The sequence below is a fragment of the Euphorbia lathyris genome, chromosome 1 (genome assembly GCF_963576675.1).
Source record: "Euphorbia lathyris chromosome 1, ddEupLath1.1, whole genome shotgun sequence".
NCBI lineage: Eukaryota > Viridiplantae > Streptophyta > Magnoliopsida > Malpighiales > Euphorbiaceae > Euphorbia > Euphorbia lathyris.
This window is the reverse complement of record NC_088910.1, coordinates 72,775,280-72,790,570: the sequence shown is the minus strand read 5'-3', so window position 1 is coordinate 72,790,570 and position 15,291 is coordinate 72,775,280. Positions and strand designations below refer to the sequence as shown.

The 15,291-nt window shown below is 33.5% G+C and overlaps 1 protein-coding gene across 1 annotated transcript; it reads left to right on the top strand.

Annotated features, from left to right (window-relative positions):
* Positions 1 to 543: 543 nt before the first annotated feature.
* Positions 544 to 12,720, top strand: LOC136201950 (uncharacterized). Its single transcript, XM_065992345.1, has 20 exons — positions 544 to 929; positions 3,900 to 4,052; positions 5,235 to 5,410; positions 6,383 to 6,490; positions 7,528 to 7,698; positions 7,820 to 8,359; positions 8,636 to 8,710; positions 8,795 to 8,923; positions 9,026 to 9,100; positions 9,216 to 9,425; positions 9,684 to 9,836; positions 9,922 to 10,136; positions 10,255 to 10,372; positions 10,453 to 10,585; positions 10,656 to 10,857; positions 10,936 to 11,041; positions 11,154 to 11,294; positions 11,381 to 11,505; positions 11,644 to 11,759; positions 12,067 to 12,720. The coding sequence occupies exons 1-20, from the start codon at positions 731 to 733 to the stop codon at positions 12,459 to 12,461; spliced, it is 3,540 nt and encodes a 1,179-aa protein (XP_065848417.1). The 5' UTR covers positions 544 to 730; the 3' UTR covers positions 12,462 to 12,720.
* Positions 12,721 to 15,291: the final 2,571 nt, after the last annotated feature.

Below are 15,291 nucleotides of genomic sequence, written 5' to 3'. Positions count from 1 at the left end.
CTAAAGAAAAGAAAAAGATTATATTTTTATTAATATTTTCTATATATATATTTATTAATATTTATATGTTAAAATGAATGCGTGCATATATATATATATATATATATATATATATATATATATATATATATATATATATATATATATATATATATATATATATAGTAGAGGCTATGCTAACTTTGTTTTTAACAAAATAAGTCTTACTTTGTGTGTTTTCATCATTGGATTAATTTTTTAATCCATCATCCAATGGTGAAAACACACCAAGTAATGATACTTTGTCAAAAACAAAGTAACCATAGAAGACACCGTATATATATATACACACACGTGTTTTGTGATCCTCTTTGAAAAAATGAATTTTATAAATTTGGCACGTGAACTAAGGTTAAACTAATTGACGGGCAATTAATTATCAACTTACCGTTGACTTCTATGAGGGTGGCAACGCACTTTTATGTGTCCACGTCATACAAATCAAATTGGGCTTACACTTTCAATCTGATAATCGAAGATAGTCCGTCAGATCATATTGACAAAAATTGAGCACTTGTAGATTTTCGCGAACAGAAGACGGTACCGGGAAGCACCTTATTATTTTTCTCATATAAAACCAATTAGCATCTCAAATTGCAGAAGAAAATTAGTAAAAAGATCCAAATACAATAACGAGAATAACAATGGAACTAATACAGACCGAGATCAGAAATTGAGCATAAAACTGAGAATGGATGTGGAGAGATCGTCGCTCTGCAATTGTGTGGTGAATTTCTTGTTAGAAGAAAACTACCTCTTGACGGCATTTGAATTGCTTCATGAACTCCTTGACGATGGCAGAGACGATCACGCCATTCGCCTCAAGGAGTTCTTTTCCGATCCTTCTCAGTTTCCTCCCGATCAGATCTCTCGCTTCAACTCACTTCGAGGTTTCTTTCTTTCCGCTTTAATTTCCCTCTCCGACTTTATGCTACACTTGTATGCTTATGTTTACTGGCTTGGTTTAACTTGTATAACTCTATTTTGATGGGGGCTATATTTCTTCGTGCTTTTGAATGTGGATTTTGTATTGCTACGCGATCTGGAATTCAATTCAAGTGACGCTCATGTGGAGTTCTACTATTCTATATGAAGTAATTGCATTGCTAACAAATACTCTGCAGTTCAATTTGCAAGTTTGAATCGGATACTCATTTCTTTTTTATGTGATTTTAAAACTTATCTGCTAACTAAGAGGCTATGACTAGAGTTTCTTTAATTATTAATTGAATTGAAATGAGAAGTAGTTATCTGGTTTAGGGATACTTTTCCATTTTGGATGGTAAATGGTTTCCTAACAATCTTTTAAGGCTACTATTATTTGTATAATATGATGCTGCTCAGAAATTCTGTTTGAGTATTCTATGGAAAATTTTGGTACGTCCGATAGCACAGGCACAACGGTATTGCATGCAATAAACACTGAGGCTGCATAATATACAAATTGGCACACACTAATTTGTGTTCATTATTGGCTTTAGGATTATATTGTGGATTTGTTATATATATATATCATAAATTAAGAGAATACAACAAGATCTTAGATATGCTTCTCTCCCTCTATTGAGCTTGGACTTCAGATTTTCTTTGGGATCTGAAACAGGATAACGTAATCTGAACTGGCTTATTGGCATTGCTTATTATTACAGTTGAAAAAGCTTCTTTCATTCTATGTAAGGTATATTATTACAGGGAGAGTAATAAATTATTTATTAGAGGAATAGCATGTTGTATAAAGTTAGTGCAAGTGACAATTATTGGAAATGTGATAACAACAACAACAACAACAAAGCCTTAGTCCTGAAATGATTCGGGGTCGGCTAACATGAACCATCATATAAAACCGTGAAATCAAGTTGTGTCAGCGACACAAATTCTCTCCCTCCACTCTTTCCTATCCACTACCATATTTTCCTCAATCGCCAATAAACTCATATCACTCTCGATCACCCTCCTCCAAGTTTGCTTAGGTCTTCCCCTGCCCCTCACCACTACATCCCTTTGCCACTCTTCAGTCCTCCTAACCGGCGCATCAAGCGCTCTTCGTCTTACATGGCCAAACCACCTTAGTCGGTTTTCCCTCATTTTATTCTCAATAGATGTAACCCTTACTTTTGTCCTAATTATTTCATTACTCACCCGATCCTTTCTCGTATGACCACACATCCATCTCAACATACGCATCTCCGCCACCGACATCTTATGAGTGTGACAGTGTTTCACTGCCCAACACTCCGTACCATATAACAATGCTGATCTGATTGCCGTGCGGTAGAATTTTCCCTTCAATCTATTTGGCATACCGGGGTCACAAAGGAAACCCGTAGCACTTGGTGAGCCGGTCCCAAGCCCGGACAAAGGAGGAGGGTTGCGGTAGGTTTGTGGCGGCCAGCGTAAAACTTAGCCACATCTTATGACATGAACCATAATTATTGGAAATGTGATCCACAAAGAAAAATGTAAAAACATTTTTTGGATGTGTGGTCATACGAGAAAGATCGGGTGAGTAATGAAATAATTAAGACAAAAGTAGGGGTTACATCTATTGAGAATAAAATGAGGGAAAACCGACTAAGATGGTTTGGCCATGTAAGACGAAGAACGCTTGATCCGCCGGTTAGAAGGACTGAAGAGTGGCAAAGGGATGTAGGGGTGAGAGATAGGGGAAGACCTAAACAAACTTGGAAGAGGGTGATCGAGAGTGATATGAGTTTATTGGGGATTGAGAAAAATATGGTAGTGGATAGAACATAGTGGAGGAAGAGAATTTGTGTCACTGACACGACTTGATTTCACGGTTTTATATGATGGTTCATGTTAGCCGACCCCTAATCATTTCAGGACTAAGGTTTTGTTGTTGTTGTATTATTATTATTATTATTGTTTTTTGTAAAATCTTGCATTCCATGGATCACACATAATTTAGATTGGTAGGAATCGTTCATGGACATAGAAACTTGACATAGGGATGCCTAACTTTCAGTAAAATATATGTACTTCTTCATCATCTTGTTAACATGTCAGCAAACATTGAAACGAAACTATAAGGTGCAACCATGCATAGCAACAGAGTTAGAGAGATGAGAGAAGGAAAATATAATTTTCTAATAAGATAGGAAGGTATCATTCAATGTCCACTGAACTATTGGGAGGAATCGTTCTTCAGTGGACATGGAAACTTGACATAAGGATGCCTATATATACTTTGTCATCATCTTGTTAACATTTCAGCAAATATTGAAACAAAACTAAAAGGTGCAACCACGCATAGCAACAGAGTTAGAGAAATGAGAGAAGGTTAATAGTTTTTTCTAATAAAATAGGTTCATCAGGGGTGCACAGCAGGCACACAAGCACAAATTAGAATGTGACAAGGCAGTATGGACTAAGGTTGTGCTACCCTCGATCAAAGATTCTCAATCCATTTTTTCTTTACGCAGTATTGTGATCTGAACATAGTGTGTCCAAACATTTGATTCTTTTTTCATTAGTCATTCCAAATGACAAACTTGAAGCATGTTATCTATGGTCTGCTCTTGGTTAACTGTATATTTCTGGCAATAATATGTCTGATAACATTCTCTGGTTCACATTCACATCATTAGTTCTCATTCTCATGATTGATTGCAGTCATATGAATTAATAAACATATTTTCTTTCCGTTCTATTTTTGGCTTGTTGATTAGTGAAGTAGAAGATAATAATGCAAAATTAGTTCTATTTCTATAATCAAATTCACAGATACATGCATATAGATAGGCCGGAGTTACTATTTGATGCGTAACTTCATTTTTATGCTGTATCTTGAATACAGAATGTAAGCGATGCTCTTTTCTGCCCCTTTTATTCTTGAAAAGCAGTTGCAGACCCTCAAACGTTGCTGGAAGAAAAAGAAGGATTAGAAGAAAAATTAGCACTCACTGAGTATGATCTCCGTTTGGCTCAAGAGGACCTTTCAAAATTACAGATGGATGTACTGAGGAAGTCGGATTTGTCTCAAGTTGATTTAAATGGTAAAGTCCATTTCTCCTGGACTGATATAAGAATTCTAACTTTGTCCTCAAGATTTTTGCAATATACTTTCTTATTTATCATTTCAGTATATAAAACGTATTGTGTATTACATAGTATTGTGTGTCATAGAACCAATTGAACTAAAAGTTTAAGCTGATAGTTGTTTTTTTGAATCTACTTAAGCTTATAATTAAGGCCCAATAATAGCTTTAATATTTGACACACCCCCGCACGCGTACAACACAGGTCCATCACCATGTGTTGAAATGAAATCAACAAATGGGGTTGCTAGGATTTGAACCCTTGATCACTTGGTCTAAGAGGCTTAGATACCATATCCTGTAACCAATTGAACTAAAAGATTAAGCTGATAGTTAAGGCCTAATAGTAGCTTTAATATTAATATCTGACATTGTGCAACACATGTTATGAAGATTGAATATTTAATAGCTGTTGAATTGAATCATTGTTATCTTTAAAGAGTGAATTTCTTTTATGTTAAAAAAAGAGAGCATTGATTACCAAAAGTAAGTAGGTGACTTTTTTTTTTTTGAGTTCATTAGGTGATGCGACAAGACTCATTTTACTTCCCCTTTTGCTGTTGGCAGTATTGACACCATACTCACATTAGCATCTTAAAAGAAACTGGGGTTACCGTGTGGAGTCATTCATTTTCAATATTGCAGAATGATGGCTAGGGTGGGTGTTGATCTAACTTGGTTAGTCCAGTGAATTGTGTGTTCAAATTGCTTATAGATTCTCAATCAAATGATTTCAGCTTCATAGATTCTCAAGCAAATGACTCATGCTTCTAATTTTATACTCTAGCATAATTTGGTAACAAGCTTTATTATACATCATTATTATTATCTTGACATCTCAAAGGAGGAGGGTGTTCTGCGTAACAGATTGTTTAACTTTCTGTATTTTCTGGGAATGAGTTGAACCCATTTCGTTTTGTCAGGCAGGGGATAGCACTGCTATAGCTGTAACAATGTTATCATTTCAGTCTCTTTTCCCTTTCCTTTCAAGTATGTTATCTATGATTATTGTCATCTACATTCACATTCTTCAACGTAAATAGCAATTCATCTTGGATCTTACTATAATAAGCAAATTGCCCCTTCATTAGACAGCAAAATTATTTCTCATTGATAGATATATCTTGGGCGTATTCCTAGAGTCAAAAACAGATGTTTCTGAAGTTGGACAAGAGATTCTACAGAAAAAGAAGGATGTTCCTTTCTCTGACTTGGGCCCTTTGAAGGATCATGAGCGTAGTGATCTTAATTGTGCTGTAAAGGAATATTTACTTATAGCAGGATATCGGCTTACTGCTATGACATTCTTTGAAGAGGTACTTCAGAATTTCGATGTTTATATACTTTTTCTGAATTTTCTTTATGGTTGTCCTCCTTTCTGTAATGCTATATAGAATGGGTGGTCTTTGGTTCTGAGACAAAAGCAAGTAGTTCTGTCATGTAAAGATGTATACTTGCTTTTGCTTACAGTATCTGCTTCTTATTGTTTTATCTTTCTCATTAAGCATAAGACTGGCCCATTTGTGGGACCAAAGCTGAAATGCTAATTATCATCAAAGTTTGAGACATGGAATATTATCAGCAGAACATATTTTTATCTTTTAAATCCTTGATCTTTATGAGTTTGTGCTATTGAGTCTGTCAACTTCAAGTTTGCTATATTAAGTCCTTAAATTTTAAGCATTGGAGCTATTGAGTCTTTCAATTGGAACTATTGAGACCAATTTTTTCAATTTTTTCTGTTAGCTTTATCACGTGCCTTTCATGGTGCATGTGCGTTGTTTGTGTTAAAAATGACTAAATAGGTTCAATTATCAATTTCAGGACTTGATAAAAAAACTTGAAGTTTAGGGTTCAATAGCACAAATGTGCAAAGTTCAGGGGAATAAATTTGTATTTTCTTAAATTTATTTGATAAGCACTTGAGCATTTTAGGTTAATTGGTAATAATGTTATCTTCGATCAATTTATGCTTGGAAAAAGCATTAAATATGGTTGCTATTTTTTATTAGCATTCTTGATCATCATGGTTGTGCGTTTAGTGTTGGAAAATTTCAGATCTGTTATGTTTTAGAAGAGAAAACAATACTATGTTGAAATAAGCAGGTAATGATCTCATGGGCAAATTTGATGTTTGAGAGCCATTGGTCAGTTTGGAATTCTGAATAGGTATAGCATAAAAGCTTTATTCTGCTTGATGCGTTTTGTCTGTGCACATGTATTTTATTTTTCTGTATTTACAGAAGTATATCCATTTTTCTCATTGCTTATCAGCTCCTTATCCTCAGGTTACAGATCAGAACTTAGATGTTTGGAAGAACACACCTGCATGTGTTCCAGATGCTCTGCGACATTATTACTATCAATATCTTTCATCCACTACACAGGCTGCTGAGGTATATTAATATTATAGAACAAGTTTATGGTCATGAATGATTTCTACATCTGTAATGTGTTTGAAAATTTATTTATTTGTGTAATTCTTCATTATACATTATTAGGAGAGAACATTATCTTTTGTTCTGCCTTGCTTTTCTTCATTGGCTGCTGCAAGTTTCTGTGCTATCAGGTTTTCTCTCCATTACTGGAGTCCAAATATGATCACATCACTCATTATCCGTTCACTTGTTTCTACTCTTAGTTATTCAAGCCTATCAATTTTCCTCTTCTATGTTTTTTTCTTTCATTAGTGTTCAGGTAAGATGAATGTGAAGCTAATGCCTTGAACTTTGTCCCTATATATATATATATGCGTGTGTATAATTTCTGAAGTTGAATTAGATTACTTGACTTTAGATTTTACATTTTCTTAAAGAAAATGCTTCTATCTAATATTCTAATTATTTCCTCAAGTTGTAAAGTTGGCATTGAGGTGAAGTCTGATAGAAAATAGTATTAAGAGGGGAGAATAATAAATCAGTTCCCTTTTTTTTCACTTGACTGCTTCAGTTTAATTTAATGTAAGAAAGTATCTTGAATTTTAATACTTGGCTCTCTATTAATTTGAGCTCTTAAGAATTTTTAGTGGGACATTTACTTGTGCTGCTAAAGAAAATCATAGTTCTGTTTTAAAATTTCATTACAAATGCAAAACATTTATTTTAAGTGAATGTTCTCATATCTGTATACTTATATGTGATAACATGCTCCAAGACCTGTTTTCTCACTCTTGCTGCGCATCCTAAAATTTTGTTCTCCTATTTCTATGGACTCTGAGAGATTGACAAACTTATTGGTGTTTGGTTCTTGTACAATATCTTATCTTCTTTTAAATTGTTTTGCAATGGCATTTTTTGCATTTAAGTGCTCTTAAACCATGAAATGTACATATTTGGATTTTGGACTACCAATATGGACAAATATGCTTAACATTTGATGAGAGGTTGGCTTTCCATGCTGAACTGTGCACTAATCAACAAAAGTTATTTTGCAGGAGAAAATTGCCATGCTTCGAGAAAATGATTTATTGAAAACTGTGAACGAGAAGCTGAATATTGAAAAAGAGAAATTGTTGAAAAGCAAGGATTTGGCTGATATTCAAATAAGTGGATTAAGTAAATCCTTAGAAGCTCTTCAAAAAGATGTTAAAGAGAGGGAGCACCAGGTCATTCTGTCTTCTACCATTGTATCATTCACCTCTTGCTTTTATTGTCATGTAAGGGAAACAGTAGTGATTTACTTATGCTTGTTTATTTATTTGTTCCTGTTCTCTTCCAATTTATTAGATACAAGATTTGAAGCAGTCTTGGGAGCGTCAAAGGAAAGAACTCAATGATTGCAGAGCTGAAATCACATCATTGAAAATGCACATTGAAGGATATCGTTCTGGAAGAAGCATGATGGCTAATGATGTTGATTCGACTCAATTGCAATCTGCAGAGAAGTACAAGGAGGATATAATATCATTGCAGATGGAAATAGAAAAATTGAAGGAAAAGGTAGCAAAAACTGCAGATTCTGTAAGTTCAGATAACCATAAAGAAGGTTCTCTGCAGACAGAGGAAAAAGTTGTTGAGATAGATGAAGACAAAACTATAATGTCTCAATTAGATGATGCTGTAGCAGTTATATGCAGTGAAGATGTTCACTCTGTAACATCTGACAAGGAAGTCTCATCAGAATTATTGAAAAATCATACAAATGGAGATTTTAATATTGAAAATAATGAAGGATACTCCAAACCAAATGTTGATCTACCATCGGGAGATGGCGAACAACATATTCGATTGGACATTTTAAGTGCTGAAGCTGCTTCTCAGATTACGGCAAGTTCCCATTCTTTCTTTATGAACTTTCTTTGTTTTCCTCTGGCTTGAAAAAGCAAAAAGAAAAAAAGATATTCTTTTCGTCGAAGGAGTATCCATTTCTGTAGTCTTTCTCTTGTTATTGACTATGATTGAATCTTTTTTAATGTATGAACCTTGCATGATAATGACTTTATTCGCTGGTTACATTTTAATATCATAATTTCACAAGGAATCTCTCATTCTTGTCGCTTGAATTTAGTGTGTAATTTCTTTGACATATGACCTTACTTGCAGGGTCTGGAAACTATACAGATTCTTGCAGATGCCTTGCCGAAAATTGTTCCTTATGTTTTGATCAATCATCGAGAGGTTTGTCAACTAACATCTTATTAGCTTTTTTTCATGTTTTACCTGAAAGGCCTTCTTAAATTGTGTTATTTTAATTTTACACAGGAGCTCCTTCCCCTAATGATGTGTGCAATTGAACGTCATCCAGATGGGACTACAAGAGATTCCTTGACCCACACCTTGTTTAACTTGATCAAACGTCCAGATGAGCAGCAGAGGCGGATTATAATGGATGTAGGACTATCAATTAAGCATGAAGTCCTTAAAATATTAATTCTATTGTGGTATGGATTTACAATTTAAACGTAATGATTGATCTTCTGTTCTTTATTTCAGGCATGTGTTAGTCTTGCTAAGAATGTTGGTGAGATGAGGACAGAAACAGAATTGCTTCCACAGTGTTGGGAACAAGTGAGTTTCAGTAATAAATTTTTGAGGAATTTCCCATTTTGGTCTGTAATTTTTTGTTCTTCTTTGCTTTGTCTCTGGAGTTCTGGTTTCATTTTTCTGATTTGATGGATTGAAGATAAATCACACCTATGAGGAGCGTAGACTGCTTGTTGCTCAATCTTGTGGAGAGCTTGCAGAGTATGTCCGGCCTGAAATCCGTGATTCTCTGATTTTGTCCATTGTGCAACAACTCATTGAAGATTCTGCAACTGTTGTTCGAGAAGCTGCGGCATCAAATCTGGCTTTGCTGCTTCCACTCTTCCCAAATGTTGACAAATATTTCAAGGTCAGCCTCACTAAATATGCTTCGAGGCAATCATGGAGCGGAATTCTGGTTTGACAGAATTGGCTACAATGTAAGCTCTAGAACAGGTTAATGGCACATGGTATAGGGCTGGAGCCTTTTTCCCTTGCCATAATATGATGGCTTAATTGAAAATGAAAAAGATAGGATGAAAGAAAATTAATGCTTAAAATAAATAAAAAAAAATTCCCTTATACAATTATGTTACCCAAGTCCTTACCTCAAATCTTTTTTTGATAGGTTGAGGAGTTGATGTTCCAATTGGTCTGTGATCCCTCTGGTGTGGTGGTGGAAACTGCACTTAAGGAGCTACTTCCAGCAGTCTTAAAATGGGGAAACAAATTGGAACACATTTTAAGAGTATCACTTTCTCATATCTTGAGCTCCATTAAGGTATGCTTGTTTCTTATGATTCTAGAAGCTTCCTATGTTTGCTTTCTGATTACTGTTTATGTAATTTTATGTCTACTATTTTCAGCGTTGTCCACCTCTTTCTGGGGTTGAAGGCTCTGTAGAGTCACATTTACGTGTCTTAGGGGAACGGGAGCGCTGGAATATTGATGTTTTATTGAGAATGCTCGTTGAGTTGGTTCCTTTTGTGTACCAGAGAGCCCTCGACACTTGCCCTTTTTCTCTTGTTTCGGAGTCAAAGAATGCATTATTCTCCATCTCCTTGCTTGAATTATATTCTAAGTAAGGAATCTGTTTATTTGTTACTCTTGTTTTCTGGTGGAAATGACTAGTTCTCTTGATGCTGAGAACTTGGTGCTGGCCATTTCTTTCTTCTGATAGATTTTGATGTCTTTGGTAGGGGAAATATTGATTGGTCAGCATTTGAGTGGATTCATGTTGATTGCTTCCCTGATTTGATTCATCTTGCCTGCATGCTACCTCAAAAAGAAGACTACTTAAGAAATAAAATTACAAAGGTATCTACTTTGGATTATTTTGTTGAGATTTGTGCATTGAAGGAGAACCATTTGTTGCTGATCTTGAGAATGGTTTGCAGTTTTTGTTGTCTGTAGCTGAACTCTTTGGGGATTGTTATCTAGTACACATTATGATGCCTGTATTCTTGGTAGCAGTTGGGGATGATGCAGATCTTACCTTCCTTCCTTCTATCATTCACTCAAGAATCAAAGGTATGAATAACTAAGATTTTGGGATGTATTTCACGTTAATGTATTTTAGTTAATCTTTGCCTTGTTGCAGGTTTGAGACCCAAAACTGCTGTAGATGAGAGGCTCGCTACAAGGTGCATTCTGCCACTTCTTTTGGCAGGTGTTCTGGGTATCCCCAGCAAGCGTGAACAATTAACAACCTACTTGAGAAAGCTACTAGTTGAAGGCACCCTGAAAGAAAATCAGTCAACAAAGCACAATCTTGACGCTATTGATGCTGTCCGGTTTCTTTGGTTTGTAGATGACTAATTGGATTGGTATGTTAATTTCAATTGGTTATGTATAATTAATCAATATCAGTTCTTCTGCAGCACTTTTGAACAGTATCATGGTATGTTAATCAATATATTGTGGGAAATGGTTGTCAGCTCCAATGTAGATATGCAGATCAACGCCACCTATTTGTTGAAAGTCTTAGTGAGTTACTTATCTTCTTTAATCATTATTTGATGCCAGCTTTGGTTTATTTTTACTTTTTACATTTTTAAATTTATTATTTATTTACATTTGGACTTCATTCGCTTAACAGGTGCCATATGTCGATGCAAAAGTTGCTTCAGCCCATGTATTGCCTGCCTTGGTTACTCTTGGTTCTGATCAAAATCTGGATGTAAAGTATGCCAGCATAGATGCATTTGGAGCTGTTGCTCAACATTTTAAAAATGACATGGTATAAGTATGTTTACCTTTAAGCTGCATTTACAATTTTGAAGGAGCAGTTTATATGCTTAACTCATCAAATTTGTGGTATTTCAGATTGTTGATAAAATACGTGTTCAAATGGATGCTTTTCTTGAAGATGGATCCCATGAAGCTACTATTGCTGTTGTCCGTGCACTACTGGTTGCAGTACCTCACACAATAGATAGACTTAGAGACTATATCCTTAACTAAGTTTGACAGAATCAATTTCTGGATTGTGTTAAATATTATTTTCATCTCAGACATCGTAACGAATTCTGTCAGTTATGTGTTTTTACCTAATAGACTATGCATTGTTTTTCTTAACATTTCATACACCTTCTTTCAAAAATTTTCCAGTTTACAGCGGCACCACCTACTAAAACTGACATCATGCGTCGCCGTGAGAGAGCTGATGCCTTCTGTGAATCTATCCGTGCCCTGGATGCTACAGGTTTGCAGGAATTCTTTCTTATTCACTATGGACATGTAGTGCAGTCTTATTTTGTTGCTAGTTTTACTACCTTCAACTAATCAAAATGGAGAACGTCATAGAAATTATACATCATATCATCCGTGGTTTTGTTATATCTTTCTTCTCTCTGGAATGGAGAACGTCATAGAAATTATACATCACATCATCCGTGGTTTTGTTATATCTTTCTTCTCCCTGGAAAGTATCTCGCTCATGTTGTGTTTGTACTTATCATAGAACCGGATACCAGATAGTGCTTAATCTAATTGATACTTAATTGGTGCAGATCTTTCTGCAACCAGTGTTAGGGAATTTCTTCTACCTACCATACAGAACCTGTTAAGAGATCCAGATGCATTAGATCCTGCACATAAAGAGGCTCTTGAGATAATAATGAAGGAAAGATCTGGTGGAACCTTTGAGGCCATTAGTAAGGTCATGGGAGCTCATCTTGGTATACCATCATCAGTCACCAGTTTCTTTGGTGATGGTGGTTTATTAGGTAAGAAAGACGTCACTGAGACTCTTCCACCGCCTCTACCACAGCCCGAGTCACCTCCAAAGGCTGCACCACCACCTCCGGCAGAAGACACGAGATTTATGCGTATCATGAGGGGTAATTTTACAGACATGCTTAGGGGCAAAACTAAGGGCCAAGATGAAACGCCACAGAATCAATAATCAACTATATATAACCGTGACAGATGGAAATGAAATTGTCTTTATTCCTGATGTATGGAATGAGTTGTGACCACATCAACAAGAGAGGTAAAAGAAATTACTTCCCATTCCCTTTTATTTTTGAAATTTCATTGTACAGGTAAATTTAATGTTTGAGAATAGATTCACTGAACTGCAAAGAGGACATATAGTTGTTTGGTTCAAATAAGGAAATAAACTAGAGTTGTGTTTTTAACAATAATTTCTATATATACATGTATCTATATTTAATAAATTAGTCATATATAAATTGAAAATCAATTTATTCAACTATTAAGATCAAAAGACGATGAAACTGAAGAAATTGAAATAAAATAAATCAAAGAAAATGCATAAATATTCCATTTTAAAAAGAAAATAATGATTTTAAAATAATTAAACATAAATACCAAAACCGAATAATATGATAATAGAAAAATATTTGTCAAAACTATTTTTCAGGAAAAAAAGTAAAAACAAATAAGTATGAAGATCAAAAGTGAGATTAGTCTAGGGATAAAAAAATATAAATAAATAAATATAAGGATCAAAATAAAAATAAAAAAGTAAAAATTGGTCAAAAATATTTTTTGAGAATAAATAAATAAATAATATAAGTATAAGGATAAAAAAATGAAATAAATCTAAGGATTAAAAAAATAAAAATAAATAAAAATATGGATGAAAATAAAAATTAAAAACAAAATAGAGACTAAAATGAAATTTTATAAGGAGAGTATATGTTCAAGTTAGTGAGAAAGAGAGAGAGAGCGGAAAGAGAATGGAATAGTTATTCCAAAGGAATAGAATAGCGAGGAATAGAATAGAAATTCTTTAGGAATAACTATTCCATAGGTTTGGTTGGTAGAATAAAATATGATGGAATAGATAAAAAAATTTATTCAAAAAACAATATTACCCTCAAATGTAATTTCTTATTTCTTTTAAAATTTTAATTATTATTAAAAATTGTTCAAATATTTAATATATATTATTTTAAAAATATAAAAAAAACAGAAATATGCGAAATATGAAACACGGAAAAAAAAACTTGAACAACAGAAAAATGAAAAAATTATAAAAACACGAAAAAGAGAGGTGGAAAACAGTAAACACAAAATGTAAAAGTGCAAATTAAAAACACAAAAACAAAAGAAAAAAAAAACGAAATAAAAATGGAAAATAGTGAAAACGCGAAAAACATATAAACTTGTTAATACAAAAAAAACACGCAAAACATGCAAAAACACAAAAAAATGTCCAAACGGTAAAACACAAAAACATGTAGAGACGTGGAAAGCTATAAAAACGCAAAAATAGGAAAGAATATAGAAAAAACCCATGAAAACAAGAAAATAAAAAAAAACCACAAAAAACATAAAAACGGTGAAATGAAAAACACAAAAATGTAAAAAACACGAAAACATGGAAAAAATATGAAAAACACAAAAACACGAAAAAATGCAAAAAAAAAAAGTGAAAATATGTTAAAAACACTAAAACGTGAACAAAAAAGGCAAAAACTCAAAAATCACGAAACGTAAAAAAATATTAAAACATGAAAAAGGTGGGAAAACACAAAAATGTAAAAAAACGAAAAACACGAAAATGTGAAAAAAACGTTAAAACATGAAAATGTTTATAACGTTTTTTCATGTTTTTCAAGTTTTCTTGTTTTTCGTGTTTGTTCACATTTTCGTATTTTTCGCGTTTTGTCACGTTTTCGTGTTATTTACGTTATTGTGTTTTTTTTTGCATTTTTTCGTTTTCGTTTTTTTCGTTTTTTGATTTTTTCGCTTTTTTGTATTTTTCGCTTATTGTTACTTTTTCGTGTTATTCACGTTTTTTCATGTTTTTCGTATTTTTTTTGCATTTTGTCACGTTTTCGTGTTTTTTTTTGCGTTTTTTCGCATTTTCGCATTTGCACTTTTTAGTTTTTCCTTTTTTCGTGTTTTCGTTTTTTTTTCGCGTTTTTGAATTTTTCGCATTTTGTTACTTTTTATGTTATTTATGTTTTTTTTATGTTTTCGTGTTTTGTTTGCGTTTTTCGCATTTTCATGTTTATCGTGTTTTTCACATTTTTGTGTTTTAGCATTTTGTGTTTTTCGTATTTTGTCACTTTTTCGCGTTATTCATGTTTTGTATTTTTTTCGTGTGTTTACTTTTTTGCTTTTTCTTTTTCTTTTTTGCATTTGTTCATGTTTTTTCATGTTTTCGCGTTTTTTTCATATTCTCGTGTTTGTAACTTTTTCACGTTTTTCTTGTTTCATATTTTTTGTAATTTTATATTTTTTAACATTTTTCTTAATTTTTCATTTTCCACGTTTTTTTAAGATATAAATTATGGATTTGCCAGAATTTATAGGATTTGAGAAATTGTCTACAGAGAAGATTGAGGATTTAATGGAGGATAATTTTATAAATTACAAAATACAATATTAGGAATAGGCTATTTCTTGGCTAAATTGAAGAATAACTATTCCATGAAAATAAGGAATAGGGATTCTATGGAATGGCTATTCCATCCAAAAAAAATTGAACCAAAGGTGGGAATAACTATTCTTTAGGAAAATCTATTCTATTCCCCCTCTATTTCGCGAGCCAAACGAGCCATAGGGGTTGTGGGAATGAGATTAGAGGAGTTAGGGGTAAACCCAAAACTAAAAGAGGGTAAATAGAATGATTGATTTTTTTTTTTTTGACTAAAGGGAATGATTGAATTGATAAAACAAACACCAATAAAAGGAATGAAACATCTTATTTCCCTTACCATTTCCTGAAATCCCCAAAACAAACAGTCTGCTAGTGTTAT